Source organism: Typopeltis vanoorti, chromosome 5, assembly GCF_054136105.1.
Source record: "Typopeltis vanoorti isolate ZY-2024b chromosome 5, IOZ_Tvanoo_1.0, whole genome shotgun sequence".
Classification (NCBI taxonomy): domain Eukaryota; kingdom Metazoa; phylum Arthropoda; class Arachnida; order Uropygi; family Thelyphonidae; genus Typopeltis; species Typopeltis vanoorti.
In genome coordinates this window covers 103,174,375-103,197,062 of record NC_143553.1, presented here as the reverse complement: position 1 = coordinate 103,197,062, position 22,688 = coordinate 103,174,375, and the positions used below count along the sequence as shown (strand labels likewise).

Below are 22,688 nucleotides of genomic sequence, written 5' to 3'. Positions count from 1 at the left end.
GCCTAAAATGGACATTTTCCCCAGTCCTAAAATCTTTTAACCCAAATCTTTAACTTCTAATTTTATTGGTTGTAGTTCTTCAGCTATCACAGCTATACCTGACCTTGTATGCTATTCCCTCTATCTTCCTAGAAAATACAGTACCTTCTACATTCTATCCCTGTAACAATATCATTTTCTGTCAACCAGGTCTCACTGATGCCTATAATTTTTTGGCCAAGTGGAGCAGACCAATGCTGATAACTCTTCTTTATTTCTGATACTTCTGGCATTACCTCACATTCATTTGCATCTCCAAATATCTAACTCCAAAACTACTCAAATGCAGTCCATCAGGCATATACAAGTCATTTCATTTATCATATTCACATTTTAAACCTGTGAAACTGCATTCAGCATTGCATAATCATTCATTTCTGTATACATGCTCATTTATCTCAGCAGTTGCAGAACTCACACTTGACTGCATTTCCTCACCTAATAGTGCTAGTTTTCCTGATATTGTACTTCCAGTGTCTCATTGAATGATACACTCTCTCTCTCTCTCTCCAAATATCTAATTCCAAAACCATTCAAATGCAGTCCATCAGTCATATACAAGTCATATCGTTTATCATAATCACTGGGTACATCTGTAAACTGCACACCATTCCTGCTGCATAATCTTCTCATTGACTCATTAACAATCATGGCCCTGCTTCTCTGTTCAGTCCTGTCATACTGAGGGAGCAACCACCTCTATTTACTATTTCGAAGAGAAAGCCTTAAACAATGCTTCACATAAACCCACTATTTGGCTATGTTATGTAGATAATGTGTTCTCCATTTGACCACATGGCTGATTGTTTACATACATGTAAACAATCAGCATTCAGGATCCAGTTCACCTTAGAAAAGGAAAATAACAACATTCTCCCCTTCCTAAACATTCTGATTGCACACCAGCCCAATGATCCCTGGCATTCTCCGTTAACAGAAAACCCTGCATGTGGTTGATATATTCACCAAGAGTCACTCCCCCTTCCAACAGTATGGTATTATAAAAACCATGTTCAGTATTGAACAAATTAATCCAAACACTCACATTTAAAAAAAAAATTTAATTTTGCAAGTCTCTTTTTTCAATGTGGCCCACAAATTTTCTATTGGATTAATATCAGTATAGTTACCTGGCCACTGAAGCACTTGGATGTCGTGATTTTTTACGAATGCTTTCACTTTTTTTGAAGTGTGGCATGAAGTGTGATCCTGTTGGAAGATGAATTCTTTGTCTTTCTGGATCTGTGGGACCACTTTTTTCATCAATATTTTTATGTATCGATCACTTTTCATCATACTGTCAACAGGCACAAATGATCCTGGACTGCAGTGTGTATCAGGACATCTTTTTAGCTGGGTGTTTAGGAGCTTGTTGAAGGTGGACGGGAGAAGTCTTCTCAGCTTCTTATTTGCGAACATAGGGTATTCACTCTCCTTGGACAAAGAAATGGTTCACATCTGAGAATATGACCTTCTTCCACTTCTCCATAGTATAATCTTTGTACACTTTCCCACTGGAGTCTCTTTTTCTGCATAGCCTTTGCCATTTGTTGAAGTCCTTCCTACTTCCAACAATCTTCAGTGGACTGTAATGTCAGAAATATTAATCCTGCTAGCTGCCAAGTCTCTGTTTAAGTCTACAGTAGACAATGTTGGATTCATTTTGCTTTTCCTAACTAGTAAATGATTGTAAGTAAGTGTAGTTTACCTTTTTTGCCCACATTTTCCTTTTCTGTCAGGTGAATAGATACCTGTCCCCCAAACCTCTTTAAAATTGCATTAACAGTACCCAAACTAACACCACACTCACTGGCAATTTGTCTTTGAGTCATGGATGTATGCTGAGAAAGAGTACATATTTTTGAATGTTTCTTGGAGGTGTATCCATTTGATAGTTACACAAAATGAATAAAACACTACAAATGTCAACTTCTTTACACTATTAAAAATGCATGACACTATTAATAAACATAGTAGAGAAGACAGTTAAAACATGCAGTGCTCAACCAAAATGGTAAACTAAAACCAAATTATTGTGAACTGAAACAAAAACCAGAAGCTTGACAAACATTTGGCTTGTTTCAATTAATTCACTGCTATATAATGGGGCAAAATTAATCAGTTCTGATAATAGTGCCTTAACTTGATGACATTCTTAACACTTTTTCAATCATTTGCCATAATTCCCACTAAATCCAAAAAAGTATTTAAAAAACTCCATAATCCACCTCCCCCCCCATCCTCTAAAACAGAGACTACACAAAATTTATCACCATTATATCTGGGACACATCAGAAAAATTAACAAAAATCCTAAAGAAATACAGAATACAATATTTTATGATAATTTGATATTTTAGAAGAAGAATTGTCTTAAATTTAGGAAATCTGTAGGAAATGTGCTTTTGTTATTTCTGTTCTCAGTATACAAGATATTTGTTTGGGAAGTTTCATTCTTCACTGTTTGCTTATATCAGGGTAAATTATGGGTAAACAAAGTTTGTAATTTTTTATTAACACAAATTATGTAAGGTGAGAATTTTATATTTTAACAGAATGTAAGGAACCTTTAGTGATAAAGGTTAAATAGTGGAAATCACTTGTGTAAGGAGGTTTAATTGCTATCCATTTTTTGAACTAGTATGTATGTCATTATCGAGTGAAATATACAAGGAAACTGGTTAGCTCTCCTAAAGTAAAACAGTCATCTACTGTATATACAATAGGATTACAATACTGGGTCAGAATATAGTTGCTACTAACCCATCTGCAAGTAATTTGTGTTGTTCAGTCTTTGTCAAAGTAAATTATAGTTAACTGAATGCTGAAGCAGTATAATGACAATACACAATTGGTACCAAAATGGTTGTAATGCTGGTGCCATTATCTAACTAAAGTGCCTCTCTAATGCAGTCATGAGGACCATCACAAAATTTGGCCTGTAATTAGTTGGAAATATCTGGGTTTGAATTATGCCTAGTGATACAAAGATCTTTTATAAGGAGCTTTCATCACAGCTAGAGGTGAATTAACTTGTCCTTTATAGTGATGACAAAGTTTTTCATCCCATAACACCAGCTAGAAAAAGAATAAACATGTGCACACACACACACACACACACACACACACACACACACACACACACACACACACACACACACACACACACACACACACACACACACACACACACAATAAAAACACTAGCCGTATAGCTTCAGTTGCTTGGCCACAATTCAAAACAACTTAACTCATTATTTTATCACTGTATAACATAAAGAAAAGGAATTGTTTTGAGAACACACACACACTGAATGAAATGCAACTTTTGGTAAAATCTTCCTGTTAATTTTTCTCATTTTTATTGCCTTTTCCTTTTTTTTTTTGCCATACCTTTAAGAGCAACTATTCCTTTTAATGATGCAACAAGAAGTTTCATATGTGAGATGTTACAGAAAGCTTTTATAATTTTATTGTAATATTTTGCAAGGTTCTAATTATTTTCAGATGATAGTAATTGAAAAAATAAATTGATACTCTGCTTTTTCAGGGATTATATTGGTTTTCCTATTGTTGAGTGTTCACAAGATGGAAAGTTTATTATTACTAAACCTGCCAAAACAGGTGGTCTTGTTTCATTTGGAACAGTTGCTGAACAGCTTATATATGAGATTGATGACCCTCAGAATTACAGATTGCCTGATGTCACTTGTGATTTCTCAGAAGTTAAACTTACTGAGATTGGAGGTGAGATAGATAGTTATTAAGCTGCTTTATTATTATTATTATTACAGGTATCTTCATGAACTCAGTAGACTCATCACGGGAGACCCAAACTATCAAAACAATATCTATCATATCTCTTCTTGAATTCATTTACAGACGAAGAACTCACAACTGAGTCAGGCAATGCATTCCACTCATTCACAACCCTCCAGGTGAAAAATCTAGTTCTCACACCCTTGTTAACCACACTTTTCCTTAATTTCCAGGGATGACCTCTTGTTCTTCCATCACTATCACACAGCTGAAATATTTACCCTACATCAATCTTATAAAAACCTTTTAGTAATTTAAATGTTTCTATCATATCCCCTCTTCTCCACCTATCAACCAACCTCTGCAATCCACAAGCTCTCAATCTATCAATATAGGGAGCATTTTTTACATCACTCACCAACTTAGTCACTCTCCTCTGAACCCTCTCCACAGCCTCCTCATCTCCAAGGAATCCAGGTGACCAGACTTGAGCACAGTAATTCAAATGTGGAAATATCAATGCCTTATAGAAAGGATTAATAACCTCTTTATCTCCTGATGTTAGTGTGTTCTTCAATAACCAAGTAATCCTATGTGAAATCTTGGGCACCTTAGCAATGTGTCCTCTGAACTTCATCTCCCTATCCACCAACACCCCCAAGTCCCTAGCCTCATCAATCTCTTGGAGTACCGTTCCATCAGTGTAGTACACAGCTAGTAATCTTTTAATCCCACAATGCATAACTTTACATTTTTCCAAATTGAACTGACATCCATTAACTTTTGCCTATTTTGCCAGCTTATTTAAATCATCCTGCAAACTCTCAATATCAGCTTGATTTTTTATTGCACTACCCAACTTTGCATCATCAGTAAACAACTGAATATCTCCCTTTAAGCCATTTCCTATATCATTTATGTACAAATTAAACAATAATGGCCCAAGCACAGAGCCCTGAGGCACACCACTGGTCACCTGCCTCATCCTGGAATCTGCTCCTCCATAAACCACTTTCTGGTATCTCTCCCAGAGCCATTCTCTTATCCATATCACCAGTTTAGTATCCATCCCCCATCTGCTCTAATTTGTGCAACAGTATTCCATAGGGTATTCTGTCAAAAGCCTTAGCAAAATCCAGAAGTACCACTGTGTAGCCATTTCCTTTGTCCAACTCAGATGTCATTCTATTATAAAAAGTTAATAAATTGCTAAGGCAGGATTGACCTTTAACAAAACCATGTTGGTCCCTAAAGAGTATCATATCCGGATCCACCCATTCTTGAATTATATCTTTAACCAACTTTTCCAATACTTCTATCACCACTCCCAAGATGGTGATTGGTCTGTAATTAACTACCACAGTTTTAGAGCCACCTTTATGCAAAGGCGCTACTTTGCCTTCCTTCCACTCCCTAGGGATCATACAAGAGTTCAAACTTAAGTTAAATAACCAAGTAAAAGGCATTGACAATTCCTTCGCACATTCACGCAACACCTGAGCTGATATTCCATCTAAACCTACAGCAGTGTTTGCATTTAAATTTTGCGATATTCTAAGTACCTCTGATTTATTAACTTCAATTCTCACATTAGTTATTGTAACAGGTACAGAGATATCCTCACTTGGGTGATAGACTTTTGAAAAGTGATCACTCAGTAACTCCACTATTACATCTGAATTGGTTACCTCAATACCATCAGCACCCACTAAAGTTATCCTTCCGAAGTCATTCTTCCTTTTACTTGCCACATAGCGGAAGAACTCTTTAATGCTAATATTGCTATATTTAATATTAGATTATACAATTTTTAAAGGTAATTGCATGTACCAAGTATTTAGTCATTAAAAATGATATCTTATTATTGTTGTAAGGTTTCATTATGATAGAGCTTGGTAATAATCAATAAAAGACCATTTGAGGAAACCATGAAACATTCACTAAACTGGCTTATCTACTTCTGTATTATTCATGCAGTCCTAAAGAATAATGAATACTTGAATAATGTTTGATTTACAGATGAAGTTATTCCCTATTACCTAAATGAAAAATAATTTTCTCCCTCTCTCTCTCTCTCTCTCTCCCCCTTTAATTTACTACAAAAATTCCATACAATTCCCCTGAACGGCTCACTTTAGTGAGTATGGGAGTGACGAATCCGAGGTACCTGATGCTAGACCATGCCATATTTCATTTAATATACATCTGTTATATTATCTGTAGACTGATCTCTACTCTTCTTTCTTTCTTTCATTCTTACTCCCCCCCCCCAATCTTTTCTATTTTACTTTTCTTCATCTTTTGCAGTTTGTTTAGTCTTACCTAGTAGGCTAAACAAACACAGAAGAAGGCAATGGCAAACACTTCTGTATATATTTTGCCAAGAAAATCTTATGAACAGAGGCTTAAGTTATTGTGATATAGTGCTGGAAGATGGGACACCTAGGTCATAAGGCACTGAAATGGCTATTGGGGAAGAGCAGAGAGGAACTTCCAATGTTAACAAGGTTGATGAAGCTGGATCAGAGCATTCTGGAAGTTCAGCTTTTGATAGAGTTAATCCCAGAAGATCTGCCATTTTACTGATTTACATAAAATAGGAACATGAATTGTAAGAAGCATGTATCAAGGAAAACTGGAACTGGTGAAGAAAGAACTCAAGTTGAGATGTTAGAAATCACTGAACTGAGATGGACAGGAATGGGTCACTTTGATACCGATGGTTTCATGATGTATTACTTGGACATGAAAGCCTTCAAAGAAATGGAGTAGCACATTCATAGTTAGAAGAGAATACAGAAAATACATTTTGGATTCCAACTCAGTGTCCAATAGAATAATTCTAATCAGAATAAAGACATACCCAGTGAATTTTGCACTCATACAGGTGTATGTACCTGCTACAGATTCAAGTGAAGAATGGGAAGAAGAATTTTACAGCAGCTTGCAACAAGTAGTATACAGTATTGATAAAACAGATTTTCTCTTGGTATTAGGTGATTGGAATGCAAAAGTGGATGAAAAGAACAATGAGGCATCACTGGAAAATTTGGTTAAGAACTGAGGAATTAAAAGAAGATTGTATACATGGACTTCACCTAATGGAGAATACAGAAATCAGATAGATTATATTGTTGTCAGCAGAAGTTGGATAAGTGCTAGTAGTAGACTGTGTTACAGTAGTAGACTGTGTTACAGATCATCAATTATTAATAGCTGAAGTTAAATTGAAATTAAGTGCTAAGAAGAAATAAAAGGACAGTATCAAATTTGATTTAAATCCTATAAATGAAGCATTTAAAGTAGAAGTTGGAAAGAAATTAAAAAGTTTGGAGAAGACAGGAAAAGAATTAGAAGAGCCAGAAAAAGAAACAAAATGTACAGTCATGGAAGCAGCAAAGAAGACTTTAAGTAAATCAACACGAAAGAAAGATTGTAAACGGTTGTCAGAAGAAGCTATTCAGATAGCAGAGGAAAGAAGAAAAATGAAACTTCAGAGAAACAAAGAAAGGGTTGGATAACTGAGTGCAGATTTCCAAAGATAGGATAGGAAAGATAAGGAAAAATATCTAAACAAATGGTGCAAGGAAATTGAAGAAAGCAATATTATGGGTAGAACAAGAGATCTGTTTAGAAAAATAAATGATGTTACAGGAACATTTATTCCTAGATTAGAAGTTGTGAAAAAGTAATTCAGGAAAATGTCTGATGGAAGAAGCAGCAGCAGTGAAAAAAAAGATGGAAAGAGTACGTAGAGGACTTGTACAAGAAAGATAATAATATTGAAGGAGAATTTAAATGGAGAGAATCTGTTAAGGACCCCATGATAATGAAAAGTAAAGTGATATCAGCAATGAAAGCTGCCAAAAGCTTCTTGAACTGATGGTGTGTCAGTGGAATTATTGAGAGCAGCTGGGAATGAAGTAGTGAATGTTTTGACTGAAATTTGTCAACAGGTTTGGAAGAAAATATACTGGCCTAGAGATCGGAAAACATCAGTATTCATCCCAATTAAAAAAAAAAAATTTTTTTTAAAAATCGAATCCCAGAGATTGTGAGAATTATAGAACCACCACTTTAATTTCACATGCAAGTAAAATTATGCTGAACGCGATCTAACAAAGGGTGGAGCCATATGTGAATAGAGAAATGCCACAAGAATATGCAGGCTTTAGAAGAGGTATTGGACCAAGAGACCAAATAGCAAACATGAGATGGATTATGGAAAGAACAAGAGAATTCAAAAGAAGCAGACTAAGGTAGTTGCTGACCTACCTCTGGAATGTCGTATATGAGGAAAGATTGAGAAGATGTACTTTGCAGAGTCTGGTAGACAGGAGGAAGAGGGGAACTATGATAGAGACCCACAAGGTAAGGGGTTGTTATAGGATCAGTGCTGGAGAAGTTCTACAGAAAATAGTGGGAGATCGAGGGAGAACCAGAGGTCATCCCTGGAAACTGTATAAGGAGGGGTGTGAGTAGGGGAGTGAAAGGCAGGTTTTTTTTCGTGCAGAGTTGTAAATGATTGGAATGCCTTGCCTGAGAGTGTGGTGTCTGCAACGAGTTTGAATGTGTTCAAGGCATGGTATGATGAGCTGTGTGTGTGTGATAAAAGGACCTCCCAGATGAGCCTTTGACTCCATGAGGTCTTGGGATAATAATAATAATAATAATCTGTTTTCTTGATTATAAGAAAGCTTTTGATTGTGTGGATCACAACAGACTGTGGATTGTAATGAGATCAATGGGAGTACCTGAACATCTAATTCTCTTGATAAGAGAGCTGCAGGACAATCAAGAAGCTTCAGTAAAAACAGTCTTTGGAGAAGCAGATAGTGTTCGAGTGAAAAGGGCGCAGCAGGGTTGTATACTGTTGGCCTACCTTTTTAATAATTATAGCGAATATATTATGAGAATGGCTGATTTAGATAAAAATCCAGCTGGAATTAAGATTTGGGACAGAAAAAAATAATTTAAGATATGCAGATGACACAACCCTCATAGCAGAAACTAAGGAAGATCTGGAGCAGTTGATTCTATTGGTTAAAACAGAAAGTAACAAAGCCATGAAGCTAGGCTTAATTTAAACATCAGCAAAACAAAAGTGATGGCTTCTGGCAGTATAAATGAATTTCTAATAGATGGAGATAAAATTGAAATGATTGAAAGTTATGATTTACTGAGGTCCAGAATCAGAAATGATGGTAAATGTAAAAATGAAATTAGAAGAAGGATAGTCATATATAAAAAAGTGTTGTTAAACCTGACAAAAAGTATGAAAGATAGAGGTGTGAGTAAGGCCACCAAAGTTTGAATTTCAAAGCAGTGGTATTTCCAGTAGTGATGTGTGGATGTTAAATCTGGACTATTAAGAAGACAGAAAGCAAATTGATTCATTTGAGTTATGAGTATGTGGAGGAGACTATTAAGAATCCCATGCACTACAAGAATGACAATAAGAAGGTTTTAGAGAATATAAAGACAGAATGCTCCTTGGATGTGATGATCACTAAGTAGAAGTTAATGTACTTTGGTCATATTATGTGAGATGATGAATCATTCGAAAAGCAGTTATGTTTGGAAAGATTGAAGGAATGAGAAGAGGGAAAACCACAAAAGAGTTGAATAGATAGCATAAAATAACTTATCGACTTGAACTTACTGAAAGAAAGGATGAATGGGATGGAGAGCTTTTATTCATAGGATCACCAAGAATCGAAATCAACTGGATGGCACATTACAACAACAACAGTATTAGTATTATTTCATGGTTTCCTCCATGAAGCGTCATAAGACTAATAACAGAAGGAAACACTTTCTATCATGCCTTGAGCACATTCAGCATTGGTGCATTTAACACCCATTCCATGCAAAAAAAATATATTTTTCACTTCTTTAGATGCTGGCAACTTTTTGGGAGAGAATATCTACATGGAGGGGAAGAGTGACAGATGCTATACCTAGTCTTTTGATCTAGAGCCATTGATGTTTAATTATTGCATAGATGATAATCAGGATTGGAGAGTCTAAACTGAAGAGAATAATGGTAAATATAAAAAATAAACAAAAGAGTAAGAAAGTCAAGATTATATATCTGTAATTCATTACTCCTATCATACCACAGTATAATAAGAATTGTGAATTATAGTGAACTGATCAGATGGGACATGACGTAAATGAATCAGTGTGCAAATCTGTAAGCTATGCAAATATGAGTGTTTAGCATATCTGCTCTCCAACCAGCAGGCTATCTCACCATGGACATGAAGGTTTGTGATTATCATTAGGTGGGAAAGGAATTTTATCACCTGGTGTGAGACCATCTTTCTGCTTATCGGAGGCCTGAAGTGGCTTAAAAAAATTCTGTTTGTTCTCTAGATGCAGGGCTTCCAGACAAAGTAAAAAATTGAATAAAAATACAAAACAAATTACGGAAATTAATAAAAGTACAAAACAAACTTGCCAACATTATTAATGTGCTATAGGTTTACCTTTCGTGGGCAGGAGTCACATTAAAAAATAAAATTAAACACACACACACAAATTTTTAAAAAATGATTCTTTACAATTAATAATCCTTTTACCAATTTTTATTGAAGGAGCATATTCATTCTATTTCAAGTTTAAGCAATGTTATACTAGTGCTTTGGTACTCTCTTAAGAGTCCTGTCGTTAAAATTAGTTGAAAGATTTCAGCAGGTGTATGGAATTGTAATTCTATGTAGGAGTTCTTAGAAACAAGCTTGTATGCATTAATGATACAATGGATTTTTTTTTTTTTTTTTTGTACTGAAGCCATTATGCCACATAATTCCTTGTATTGTGTGAAGTTCCAGTTTAAGGTCATAGGGGTTGGAATAGATGACCTATGCTCTATTAAGAGGCATTTTGATTATGCATATTTTTGAGATGGATGATGATGTGCAGAATATTGTTGTATATATTAGCCTGAAGTGGTTATTATGCCATTTGGAGAGTAGGAAAGTAAGATATTCAGAAACAATAATTTCTGTTCCTTTATATATATATATATATACAGGGTGTTCGGGATAAATTTGACAGTTTCGTAAGGAAAAAGAAAATCTTCTTTGTATCTATTAAATTTAATGAATTGACAAAAAAAACATTACAGGCAGAGTTAATTACAATACTATCAACAAGATTTACTAAAATAACCACCATTAGCATCGATCACAGCTTCAATTCTGCTTCGGAACCTCGAACAAGCTGATGCTACAGTCTCCCTGGGAAGGGCCGCAAAAACTGTTTTAATTTTATCCATTAACTGGGCTTTTGTATTACTGGAAGTGCGATTGGTGTCTTTTTCAACTGCGCCCCATACAAAATAATCCATGGGGTTAAGGTCTGGGGAGTTTGGAGGCCAAACATTTGGACTGGTGAAGTCGTAGAAATTTTCAGACAACCATTTTTGACTTTTCCCAGAGGTGTGGCAAGGGGCCGAATCCTGCTGCCATACATACGGCCTACCATTGGCTACCCTTGTTATCCAGGGCTTGACTACAGTTAGCAACTCCACGAACAAAGCCCGAATTCCAATGCCAGGGTTCTTCAACACCTGTTCCTGCAGATTTGCGAGGAATTCTGCTGTACGAACGCAATCAGATCGTCTGCTAGGGATCTTTCTTCTTGCTACATCCTCGTAGTCACCATTGCAAGTCTCTAGTTCATGCCTGATTGTTTTTACTGTATTCAGGGAGCATTGGGCAGCAGTCGTAATATCCTTATTTTGATGGCGGGCACGAATCATCATGATACAAGTTATTCTCTTCCATGATTCAGGTGGGTTCCAGCTATCCATCCTTTCTGACATCTTGTATATGAATGAAGAAGGGTCCAAACTTTTAAATGAAGAGAAGTGTGTGTTAATACATGTAACTTACGGAAAAATATAATTAATTATAAATATGTCAAATTTATCCCGAACACCCTGTATATATACGTGGTGAATTTGTATGAGAATATATGCTGTTGATTTTAGTAAGGAATGAAGGTAGAGTGGCTTCAGGATGTGGCCAAATAGTGAAGACGTTATCCACATAGCATACCCACCATGATGGCTGAGGTTATATGGAAGCAAATAATAAGTATTCTAGATGTTGAAGGTAATAATTTTCTTCCGCTATTCAATATATATTTGCATGTAAATTTTGTTTTTATGCAGCAGAATAGCTTCAGCCCAAATAAAAATATCATAAATATATACAAGTCTGCTCTTAAGAACTCTGGCCCTGCATTTAGAATCCCTATTTAGTGTACACTGCCAGAATCTCTGAACCTGTTTCAAATATCCTAAAAAAATATAACTTGGTAGCTGCTCCTACTCTTTCTTTCTTTCCTTTGAATAAGCTATTATCAGCTACAATATAGATGATCTGTAGTTGTAAGTTGAAATATTTGCAGGGAGATATTCATTTGTTGACAGATGATATGACACTGGGAAGAGTTATTACAAATGATGCTACTGGATGCTGATTTGTATCTAAGGCATTGAACTTTAGGAATAGGCAAGGAATTTGGAATGATGGAACATTGAAGTTTAGGGTGAAGTTAAGAATATGATTTAAACTGCATAAAGCCCTGATTAAACAAAATCTGTACGTATGTACACAGATCTGGTCACCTGGATTTAGGGGGGATTAGAAAACTTTGGAGAGGTTACAGTATAGAGGTGGGTAACCAAGATGTTACTGACATTGCAAAATGGCTATGAGAATAGATCAATAGCATGTGATTTGCAATGTTTGGTGGATAGAAGAAGTTGAGATGATGTGATCGAGACATATAAGTTGTAATGGAGTGATTAGTAAATGTTTTCCAGTTTAAGGAAATATGTGTCAGACATTTTTTATGAAGTGTGAATAGCATTACATGCATGAAATAAAATATGTAAAAATAGATTTATTGTCCTCAATATTTCATCCTTATCACAAGGACATTGTCAAGGATAAAAAGGAACAGTAAAACAACATTTGAAACTGATAACTATCACAGAGCAGACATTTATTACTTTAGTCTTGATCTCAGCTATGTAAGCAAAAAGGACATGTTATTAGAGGTCAGAGGAAACACTAGCATTCTGATGTCTGCCAGCCAAGATCTTCTTCATCTTCCTTGTCCTCCTCTTCCATTTATCTTCCCCTTTATAATCATTGAAGTATCTTATATTTTTCATTATGAAGTAAGTGACCAAGATATGCAGTTTTCTTCTTTTTATGGTATCTAAGAGTTTACATGGTTTCCCATTTGTTCCAGTCCTTCTTCTTCATCTGTATAACCACATATCAAAGGCTTCAAGTTTTTTTTTATTGATATTGTCTTCAAGATCCAATGCTATGTATGGTCTGTTCAGCAGTACAGACCATACATAGCATTGGACAACAAAATGAGTATTTCAGTTTTTTGGGAGTATTTTCTTTCTGACTGACAAATCCAACCATTAGAGAATTCAACTGGTTTGAATTCTCTACTGGTAGAATTTTTCAGATGGAAAAAAAATACTCCCAAAAAACTGAAATACTCATTTTGTTAGAACCCCCTTGTTTTCAAGAGTGTGAAAAAAATCCATAAAAATTGTGTTCCTCTTAGATCCAATAGACTGTATTGATCCTCCTACTATCTAGCAAAATTCTTATCTCAACTCATAAGCACTTTGATCCTATTTCAGTTCTACCTTTTAACCAGCATCTGAGATATTTAAATTTTGTCTCTCTTTCTATTTGTTTCCCATTTAAAGAAAGTGCTGCATTAAGAATTGGTTTCTTGCTTATAACCACAAATTTAGTTTTGGTGATATTTATTCTTAATTCCATTTGTTCTCTCTTCGTTCACTAGCTCGAGAAGATTTTGAAGATCCTGAATATTGTCTGCCAGGAGAAGTGTGTCATCAGCATATTGGATATTATTGATGATTTTACCATTTATATTAATCCCTTCCTCTCTTCCTTTTAAGATTTTTTGAAATATGGCTTTCGAGTGTATGTTAAAAAGGAGAGGTGACAGCACACATTCCTGTCTTACTCCTCTTTTAATGTTAATGGGGGGGGGGTGTCTGTAATAATGTCATCAACTTGAACAGATGCCTTTTGATTCCGATATGTTTTCAATGATCCTGATGTCTTTAACATCTAATCCAATTCTTTGTAATAATTCAATCATTTTAGTGTGTTGGACTTTGTCAAATGCTTTCTTGAAGTTGATGAAGCAAATGATAGTATCTTCATATATTCTGTATATTCTTTTTTGAATTATTTTCAGAAACATTTTAAGAACATGGCTCAGTAGCCTGATCATACTGTAGTAATTGCAAGTTTTGGCATTTGCTGTTTTAGGTAGCACGATAAAGATTGACTTTAACCAGTCTTGAGAGATTATGCTGGTATTGTAGATCTTATTAAATAGTTTTATTAATATAATAATGTTTTCACCTTCTAATTACTTTACTATTTCTGCATGTATTCTATCAGGGCCTAAGGCTTTATCATTTTTAGCTGAGTTCAGCCTAAATTCTAATCTTTGAATGCATAGATCTTCCATCTGTTCATAAGTATTTTCTGTGTTTTGTCTGTTATCAGTAGAGTTCTTCAACATATTTCATCCATTCTTGTATTTTATCATCCTTTTCAGATATTATTTCTCCCTTTTTGTTTTGAAGGATAACATAGTTATTTTTTCTTAAATATACCTGAGATTTGGAGATAGTTTTCGGTATTGAGACCACATGTTTATTAAACAGTAAAAATAAAAGAATAAAAAATATTTTATCATCCTTTTCAGATATTATTTCTCCCTTTTTGTTTTGAAGGATAACATAGTTATTTTTTCTTAAATATACCTGAGATTTGGAGATAGTTTTCGGTATTGAGACCACATGTTTATTAAACAGTAAAAATAAAAGAATAAAAAATCCCGACAAGTTTCGTTCATCGTAAGACTCGCATCATCAGGGGTAATGGTGTATAAAAGTTTAACACAACAACCAAAGATAATTGATAACTAATAGTCAGTTGGATGTTTTTCAACTTCACAAACTGTTGATTAATTGAGAACCTGAATACAAAATGAAAGATTTGTTCTTGTATGCTTATTGGAACAATGTTACTCTATCAGGACACATAATTCATTCTTGATGAGTCATTTCTTGATAAGTGCTATCTCTTGATTCAGATCTTGACTCAGTTTTTTCTTATCTCTGGGTTTTTTTAACTTTCCTAGATCAAATCTTTTTTGTTGTTGTTTCTTAAGTATAGCTTTCAGTCTAAGTTTTAACTCTGTCAACAGTGGATTATGATCAGAAGCAATATCCACACCAGGATAAGTTTTTGTGTAAAATCAAGCCCTGATTTTTATTGCATTGTGTAGGGATCCTAAGCATTTTTGCAGCTTCTTTAAATTTTCTTGTGAAACTGTTCTTATCAACATATGACATGTTTGTCTGTTTCACAAGAAAATTTAAAGAAGAGAAGCTGCAAAAATGCTTAGGATCCCTACACAATGCAATAAAAATCAAGGCTTGATTTTACATCAAGTGTGGTCTGCATTCATAAAAAAATCTAACTGCCTCAGACCTTGGATACAACACGTGTGAGCCACAGAACGTGACAACAACTAACATTGTTCCAACAAGCATACAATAACGAATGTCTCATTTTGTATTCAGGTTCTCAATTAATCAACAGTTTGTGAAGTCAAAAAACAAACTTTTATACACAATCACCCCTGATGATGTAACTCTTACGACGAACGAAACTTGTCGAGATTTTTTATTCTTTTATTTTTATTGTTTAATAAACATGTGGTCTCAATACTGAAAACTATCTCCAGAACTGCTTACCCACAGAAACCTTCGCTTACATACCTGAGATTTCTTTCAGCTTTTTGTGAAGATTAAAACTGTCATGCTTTTCCTGCTTCTGAAGGATAGAAATTCAATTTCTTTACATTTTTCATCTATCCAGATTTCTTTTGCTTCTTTGATCTTGTCTTTAATAATTTTATGAACCACTTTATATTTTGTTGGACTCTGATTTTTATATGATTTACATTGCTCCATGAGAGAAAGAATTTCATCAGTGATCCAATCTTTCTTTTTTTTACTCTATCAGGACACATAATTCATTCTTTATGAGAATGATGACTCATCAAGATAAAAATAAAAGAATAAAAAATCTTGACAAGTTTCGTTCATCGTAAGACTTGCATCATCAGAGGTGATTGTGTATAAAAGTTTGTTTTTTGACTTCACAAACTGTTGATTAATTAAGAACCCGAATACAAAATGAGACATTCGTTATTGTATGCTTGTTGGAATAATGTTAGTTCTTGTCACGTTCTGTGGCTCACGCATGTTGTATCCAAGGTCTGAGGCAGTTAGATTTTTTTCTCATCTCTGGGTTTTTTTAACTTTCCTAGATCAAATCTTTTTTGTTGATGTTTCTTAAGTATAGCTTTAAGTCTAAGTTTTAACTCTATCAAGAGTGGATTATAATCAGAAGCAATATCCACACTAGGATAGGTTTTTGTTTTCTTTATGGAACTTCAAAAATATTGAATTAGCAAGTAATCAGTTTGGTTTCTGACTGTACTTGAATTATTATCCTGTGGTAATCACTAAGTGTATAGTCTTCGGGATGGTAGCTTAAACCATGTGTTTGTGATTATTAGTTCCTCTTCTTGGCAGAACGGAATAAGATGATCTCCTTTCTCGTTTCTAGTTCCCAGTCCATGTTTGCCATCTATATCTCTATGTCTACCTTTCCTCACTTTAGCATTGAAATCACCCACAGCAATGTTAATATCATGTTTCTTTGTATTTTTCATTAGTTCTTTTAATTGATCATAAAATTCTTTGATCTCAGTATCATTCTTGTCAGCAGTAGGGACATAGACCTGTATAAGATTGATATGTAATGGTCGACCTTTCAGTTTTAATCTGAGTAGGGGATGAAGGCCAACAGTGATTTGCTGGCATCTTTGTTTAATATGATTCCAACTCCATTTTGGTGGTTGTTTTCACTGCTTCCAAAGTGATACATTGTCATGTCATCAATTTGAGTTTTGCCTGATCTTGACCACTTAAGTTTACTCATTCCTAAAATCCCCATTCAAACTCTTTTCATTTCTTAGATGGCATTTCATAGCTTACCTGCTTCATACAGGGTTCTGACATTCCAGGTTCCTAGTTTTAGTGGACACACTGTTTTGAACCATTTAAGGAATGCTGGGAACTTGGGGCTATTTGTGTAGATTTGCTCACTATGGTGGTTAGTCTGTACAGAATAGAGTAGTAGTTTCTCCATTTGCTTTCTGTTCCTCACTATTACAGGCATACACAATAAACTGTATTGCCATCTGCAATTTTCTAATTACAAGCTTTACCATCATCATGAGACTTCAATCTTGTGTCATTACTGGCAAAGCTGCTTCCCTTTGTCAGAGGATTGAATCCTTTAATTTTCCTTGTAATCCTAGCTTGGGGCCCTAACCAGGTACTGATAGTCAGAGCCAGCTGAGCCCAGGTTGTTTATACAGGTCTGCTCCTCTGAAGATTCTTCTGTGCATTTCACCATTGGAAGAGACAGTTCAACTTAAATCTACTTGCATGTAGTTTGTAATTCAGAAAATTCTCTGGCTAGTATTAGAGGCATAGAAATCAAGGCTAATTTATCAGATTCCAGTATTTGATATAATCTTGATATTCTCAGATTCTCATCTTGGCAGAACACCCATCTGTTCAAAAATAATGTAGTTAACAAGAACTATACTTGATTCACTCAGGGCAAGGAAAAGGGAGGTAATTTTCTTAATGGAAGGTGGAAAAGATTTTTTTCCAGAATACTTTGTAGTTAGTACATAGATTGAAGTTGTGAAGAACTTGTTATTCATTCTAATGTCTCTTTAAGGTAAAGTATGACACTCTTTTAATGTCTGATTGCTTTAGTATTGCAAATAGACTTAGTCATATCTAAGTCTACCTGCAGTTGAGGCATACTGAGAAACTGAATTACTGCTATTTCTAAACGAAATAAACTCCATGCACAGTTGTTAAAGTATATGATTGAATGTGGATCAAACGTCAACTTGCACGTTCTGGACTTTAATAGCTGTCGCTTGTATAATATTCATGTTATTTACTTTCTAACCAAAGATTGCCATTTTTGTTAATGTAATATTTCCTTATTTTCGTGTTCTGTTCTTCTTTTAATTTATTTATTCTAAGTTTGCTTTTACCTTGGGTTATTTTAGCTTCATTTCATCCCTAACTTCTCAATCCCTTAGTTACAGCTATCTATCAAAGTTCCTAACCTTTCTGTGGCCTCACTCTTAATCGAACTCGTGTGCAAATCTTTCAGACAAAGAGATTGCCCCAAGGTAGAGCCAAATTCTCCCTGGCTGAAAATCTGAAGTCAACTCTTTTACGGAACTAAGAAAATGTATTTGTTTAGCTGCTCCATCTTAATTCCTATACAATAGAATTAATATTGTCAGAGACTCAGCCCACAGACTATTACACGATTTTGTAATCTAATACAAACAAACTTTTATGATACTTATTTTAATATTGCAGTCTAACCATTCCTGCACTTTAACTTATACAGGTTCTATTCATAGCAAGTGGTGCAGTGGCTTGAAAGATCAGACACGTATTTTGGGTAAAGAAAACATGAAAATTTATTCATTCTAAGTAATGGTACATATTAAACAAAAAAACTAATTTGAATGAAAGGTCTCTATAAGTAATGCTATACTAACAGACAAGATCTATAATACAATCGGCATTTTACATTAAGGGACATTAGCAGAGCCAGGCTGTCTTAATCCCACTCACTTATTACAGTCACGTATATGAATATCTTACTCTCTCCTCAAATATTAAGATATAACACATCAAATTAATCTAATAACAATGCTTAAAAGAATACACTTCTAGAGCTACAAAGTTCTGTTAGAGGATTAAGTATTAGAGTCCTTAATTCTATCAACAAGTTCGATCACAAGAAATTTAACACTTTCGCTCCCCCCGGCCTTAAAATACAATACAATAGACATAAAACTCTACATTACTGACCAGTTCAATCTTTCAGGATACACTTCTCATCAGATCTTCTTGAAGGCTTCCTTCAGGTGGTTACTTTGTTCTGGGGTCTGTTGTTCCCCATCTCGACCTTCCAGTGATTTCAGTCACGAATCACTTCTTTGCCTCATACTCAAAACTCCTCTGATGGAAAGGTACGGCTGGAGCTGCACGAAATTTCAGTGTTTGCTGGTTGTCTCGTTGCATCGATGACAATGCCAGGACTCATACGCTACTTAACTGTATCATCGCCGCTTGACCATCCTCTGTTCACCCGATCGACTTCTCCTCGACTCTGACGCCTCGAGAAAAGGACCAAAAAAAGAGAGAGAGCGAGAGCTTGCGCGCCACCAAACCTTTTATGTTCCTCCACGTCTGCTCTCTCCCTACTATGTCATCGATTGCATATGCCACCCAAGCCCTTTTGCACACTGTACTTTCTCCTCTCCATTGCGTCTTCACGTGAGCATCTCGCATGTGCCTCGGACCTCATATAGCTACTGCATGGGGTCATGTTTATAATCCGATTATACAAGTCTGCACTTTGCTCTGACTTTCCTGTTACAATATTACTTTTGCAATATCTTGTTTCTTGTCTATTATTTACAGGACCATTTAAAAAAATAATACATAGTAAAATACATAAGAGAACCATTATTACTCTATTTACAACTTCAATTTTTTTTAACTTATTTACAAGTATTTCTTTTGGGAAACTTTGCATCTCAGTTAAATCACTAATGAAATGCTCAAGGACAAATTAAGCCTTTCATTCCAGATTTAACACTAATGATATATGGAAAAGATGACTTCTGTATTGATATAACTCTTAGCATTTGCCATGGATCTAGCTTTCACTGATTTAGAGCTCAATAAAAGTCAAAACTGGTCTGATTAGTTACCCTTCTTATAATGGATAGCACATACACATCTGAAAAGGGGTATACTGTGCATTATGGGATGCCGAGGCTTGATGAAAAGACAATAGCTTCTGTATATAAGTAACATATTCATGAATATACTTCATATGCAAAGTGCTGTTTCTCTCACACTTGAACAAGAATAACATTTTTTGTCAAGTATAATTTACATAGCTCGTAATCATTCATCCCAAAGTTCATAACTTTATACACTGCTAGATTAAACTGACAAAACTATTTTGCAGGATATTTACATCACTATTATTATTAACTGTTATTTCCTAAATTTTGTATCATCAACAACAGCTGTACAGTCTCCCTTAAATCCTTCCCTGTATCATTAATGCACAAATTAAATAATTTCTTTTACAGAACCCTATGGCACACTACTTGTCATATCCTTTCTTATGAATTCTACTCCATATATACTATTTAATGACTGTCCATCAGCATTCTCTTATCCATGTCACAAGCTTCATGTCCATTTCCATTTACTCTAATTTACATAACAGAGTTCTAGTTGATTGTGTGTGGCAGAAGTCTTTGCAAATTCCACAGTGTCACGCTGTAGACCACTGGTGGCGAACCTTTTTGTGTGCGCATGCCAAATTTTTACACATAATATTTATCAAGTTGCTGACATGCTGGGCAGTTTTTAATAGGGGAAAAATTAATAGAAAATTAATTGCAGAATTTTATTGAGACAAGTTTAAAAATTAACATAGAATTTCATAAAAATGAACTCATAATTTGACATACACATTGTCGTGTATAAATCAATATCAGTCTATTATCAATTTATTAATTTATCAATATCAATCTATCAATTAGATTTTTGCTGTTGTACATTAAATGCCAAATGCTTTATATCAGGTTCATATTCAACTTATTCATCAGGTGAAAGGTCTGTAGCCTGCAAATCCTTGAATTCAATTTTATAAAAATTAAGACAAATTATATGTAACACTTTCTATGCATTAGTTAACACAAGCAATATACAAACTTATACCATTCATTTATGCACATACAGACTAACACTCGGCTCTCTAACTTCTTTGCTATGCACTACAATTGATTAAACAGGGCTAGCATCGATTATCTACACAAACAATCTTGGACATTAACATAGAGCAATCTACTTACTAGGTCTCAGTATCTTGTAAAATCCTTGGATTTTTGAGTGGTATGAGTGAGTTCTGCTGGTTCCTTCCACATTCTTGAGAAACGGCTGTGATCGGGTACTATTTGACAGTTGTCATCTTGCAAGTTCCCTCCCTTGGAAAAATAATATAGTTCTTCAGTGATGTTAGGAACTGTTCCGGTTTCAGCATATCAGCATACACATGGGTCGGTAATTTCATCAAAGAACATCTCAGAAGGTTCCTTTGAATACAGCCTCTCTTCATTCTCTCCCTTGCACTGGGGTTACCTACCAGCGAACTTCCCAAGATCTCCCCAACGACTCCTCGAGGGACTGCCTACTCTTCTCCTCCCAAGACTCCAGAAAAATTTAACAAAAAAAGCCCTCTTGCCCACCAATCACAGCCTTTTATATCATTCAACGTCCCTTGTCTTACAATCCAAACTTCCCAGATTTTCCAGAAGCACCCTGACATCACCTACACTTACTTTAGGTCTTGGCAGCAAAACTCCTATACTTCAGTGACCTGAGAAATTATTATTCACCTCCAGCTCACTAATGTAATCCTGTCTAATCCTTTTTGTTATATATACTTGCAGTTCTACATTCAGTTATTTTCACAATATAATACAAAGTTTAATACATTAAAGCAGGTTATATACACTTCCAATTTTATATATTTTATGACCTATGTAAAATTGATATAGGTGGAAAAAAAAATGTATTTATTTCACCATAAGAGATTTTACAATACCTATTAAGTATAGATATGCTGAAATAAATATTTCTCCCTTTGAGTATGTGTATTGTAGTCTCTTACTAGTTAAAATAAAATGTTATGTTTCAATAACTTTGCCTGATCAATTGCCAGTGGACTATCTCTAAAAAAATTTAGCGAACCTGTGTGCCAAATTAGATAGAGAACTACCACAATTAGCTGAATAAAAATATGTAATTTAGTTGAGATCTTGTCTGTGTTCCTTCGCGAAATTCTCCGACTATAACAAATTCAATTAGAATGGCGCAGTCGTAAAATCAAATAAATTTTTCTGATTGAGAAATGTGAGAAATGAGGTGACCTGTTTTCGTAGATAGGCTGAAGGCTTAAGATCTGTTTACTTGCAGTAGGAATGGAGGATAAGAATCAGAAGGGTTAACCGAGAGACATCTGTTAAGTAGAATAAAGTTAAGTAAGGCATAAGGAGCTGGACTAGTAACACATATAAATTAACAAAGGTGCAGTTGAGTATGAATAAATGTTAATCAAAAAAATAAATATCATCATCATCAAATTCCTGATATATACCATCTAGGGGTGTACAGGATATAATAGTACTACATGAAAAATTTACATTATTACTAACTTTCTATTTACAATTTTTCTCCAAATCAGTCTATTACCTGTCAAGACTCTGTCTTCCAAGGCACTTTTTACTGCATCAATCGACCTATATCTTGGTCTTCCTCTTGCACAAGGAGAAAGAGACAGACACACACACACACACACAGAGAAAATAAAAAAATATTACATAGCACATTAAGTGGCTGTAATGTTCAAAATTGAATGCCGTGCTGTGATAAAGTTTTTCTCTAAAGAAGGGCAGGGCTTTCTCCAAGTGCTATCAAACAGCAATTGGATGGTGTTTATGGGTAAGCTTCTTCGTCATATTCCACCATGAAGGAATGGGCTAAATAGTTTTGCCTAGGAAGAGAGAGTATCAAAGATGATGATGGTGATG

At 34.9% G+C, this 22,688-nt stretch overlaps 1 protein-coding gene across 2 annotated transcripts in view; it reads left to right on the top strand.

Moving 5' to 3' along the window:
- LOC150106701 (uncharacterized) overlaps nucleotides 1–22,688 on the top strand; it is a 568,467-nt gene that overhangs the window by 252,574 nt on the left and 293,205 nt on the right. For both annotated transcript variants that reach the window (XM_090393288.1, XM_090393289.1), the window contains exon 8: nucleotides 3,589–3,785. In XM_090393288.1, coding sequence (XP_090249414.1) covers nucleotides 3,589–3,785 — 197 coding nt within the window. The remainder of the gene's footprint in view (nucleotides 1–3,588; nucleotides 3,786–22,688) is intronic.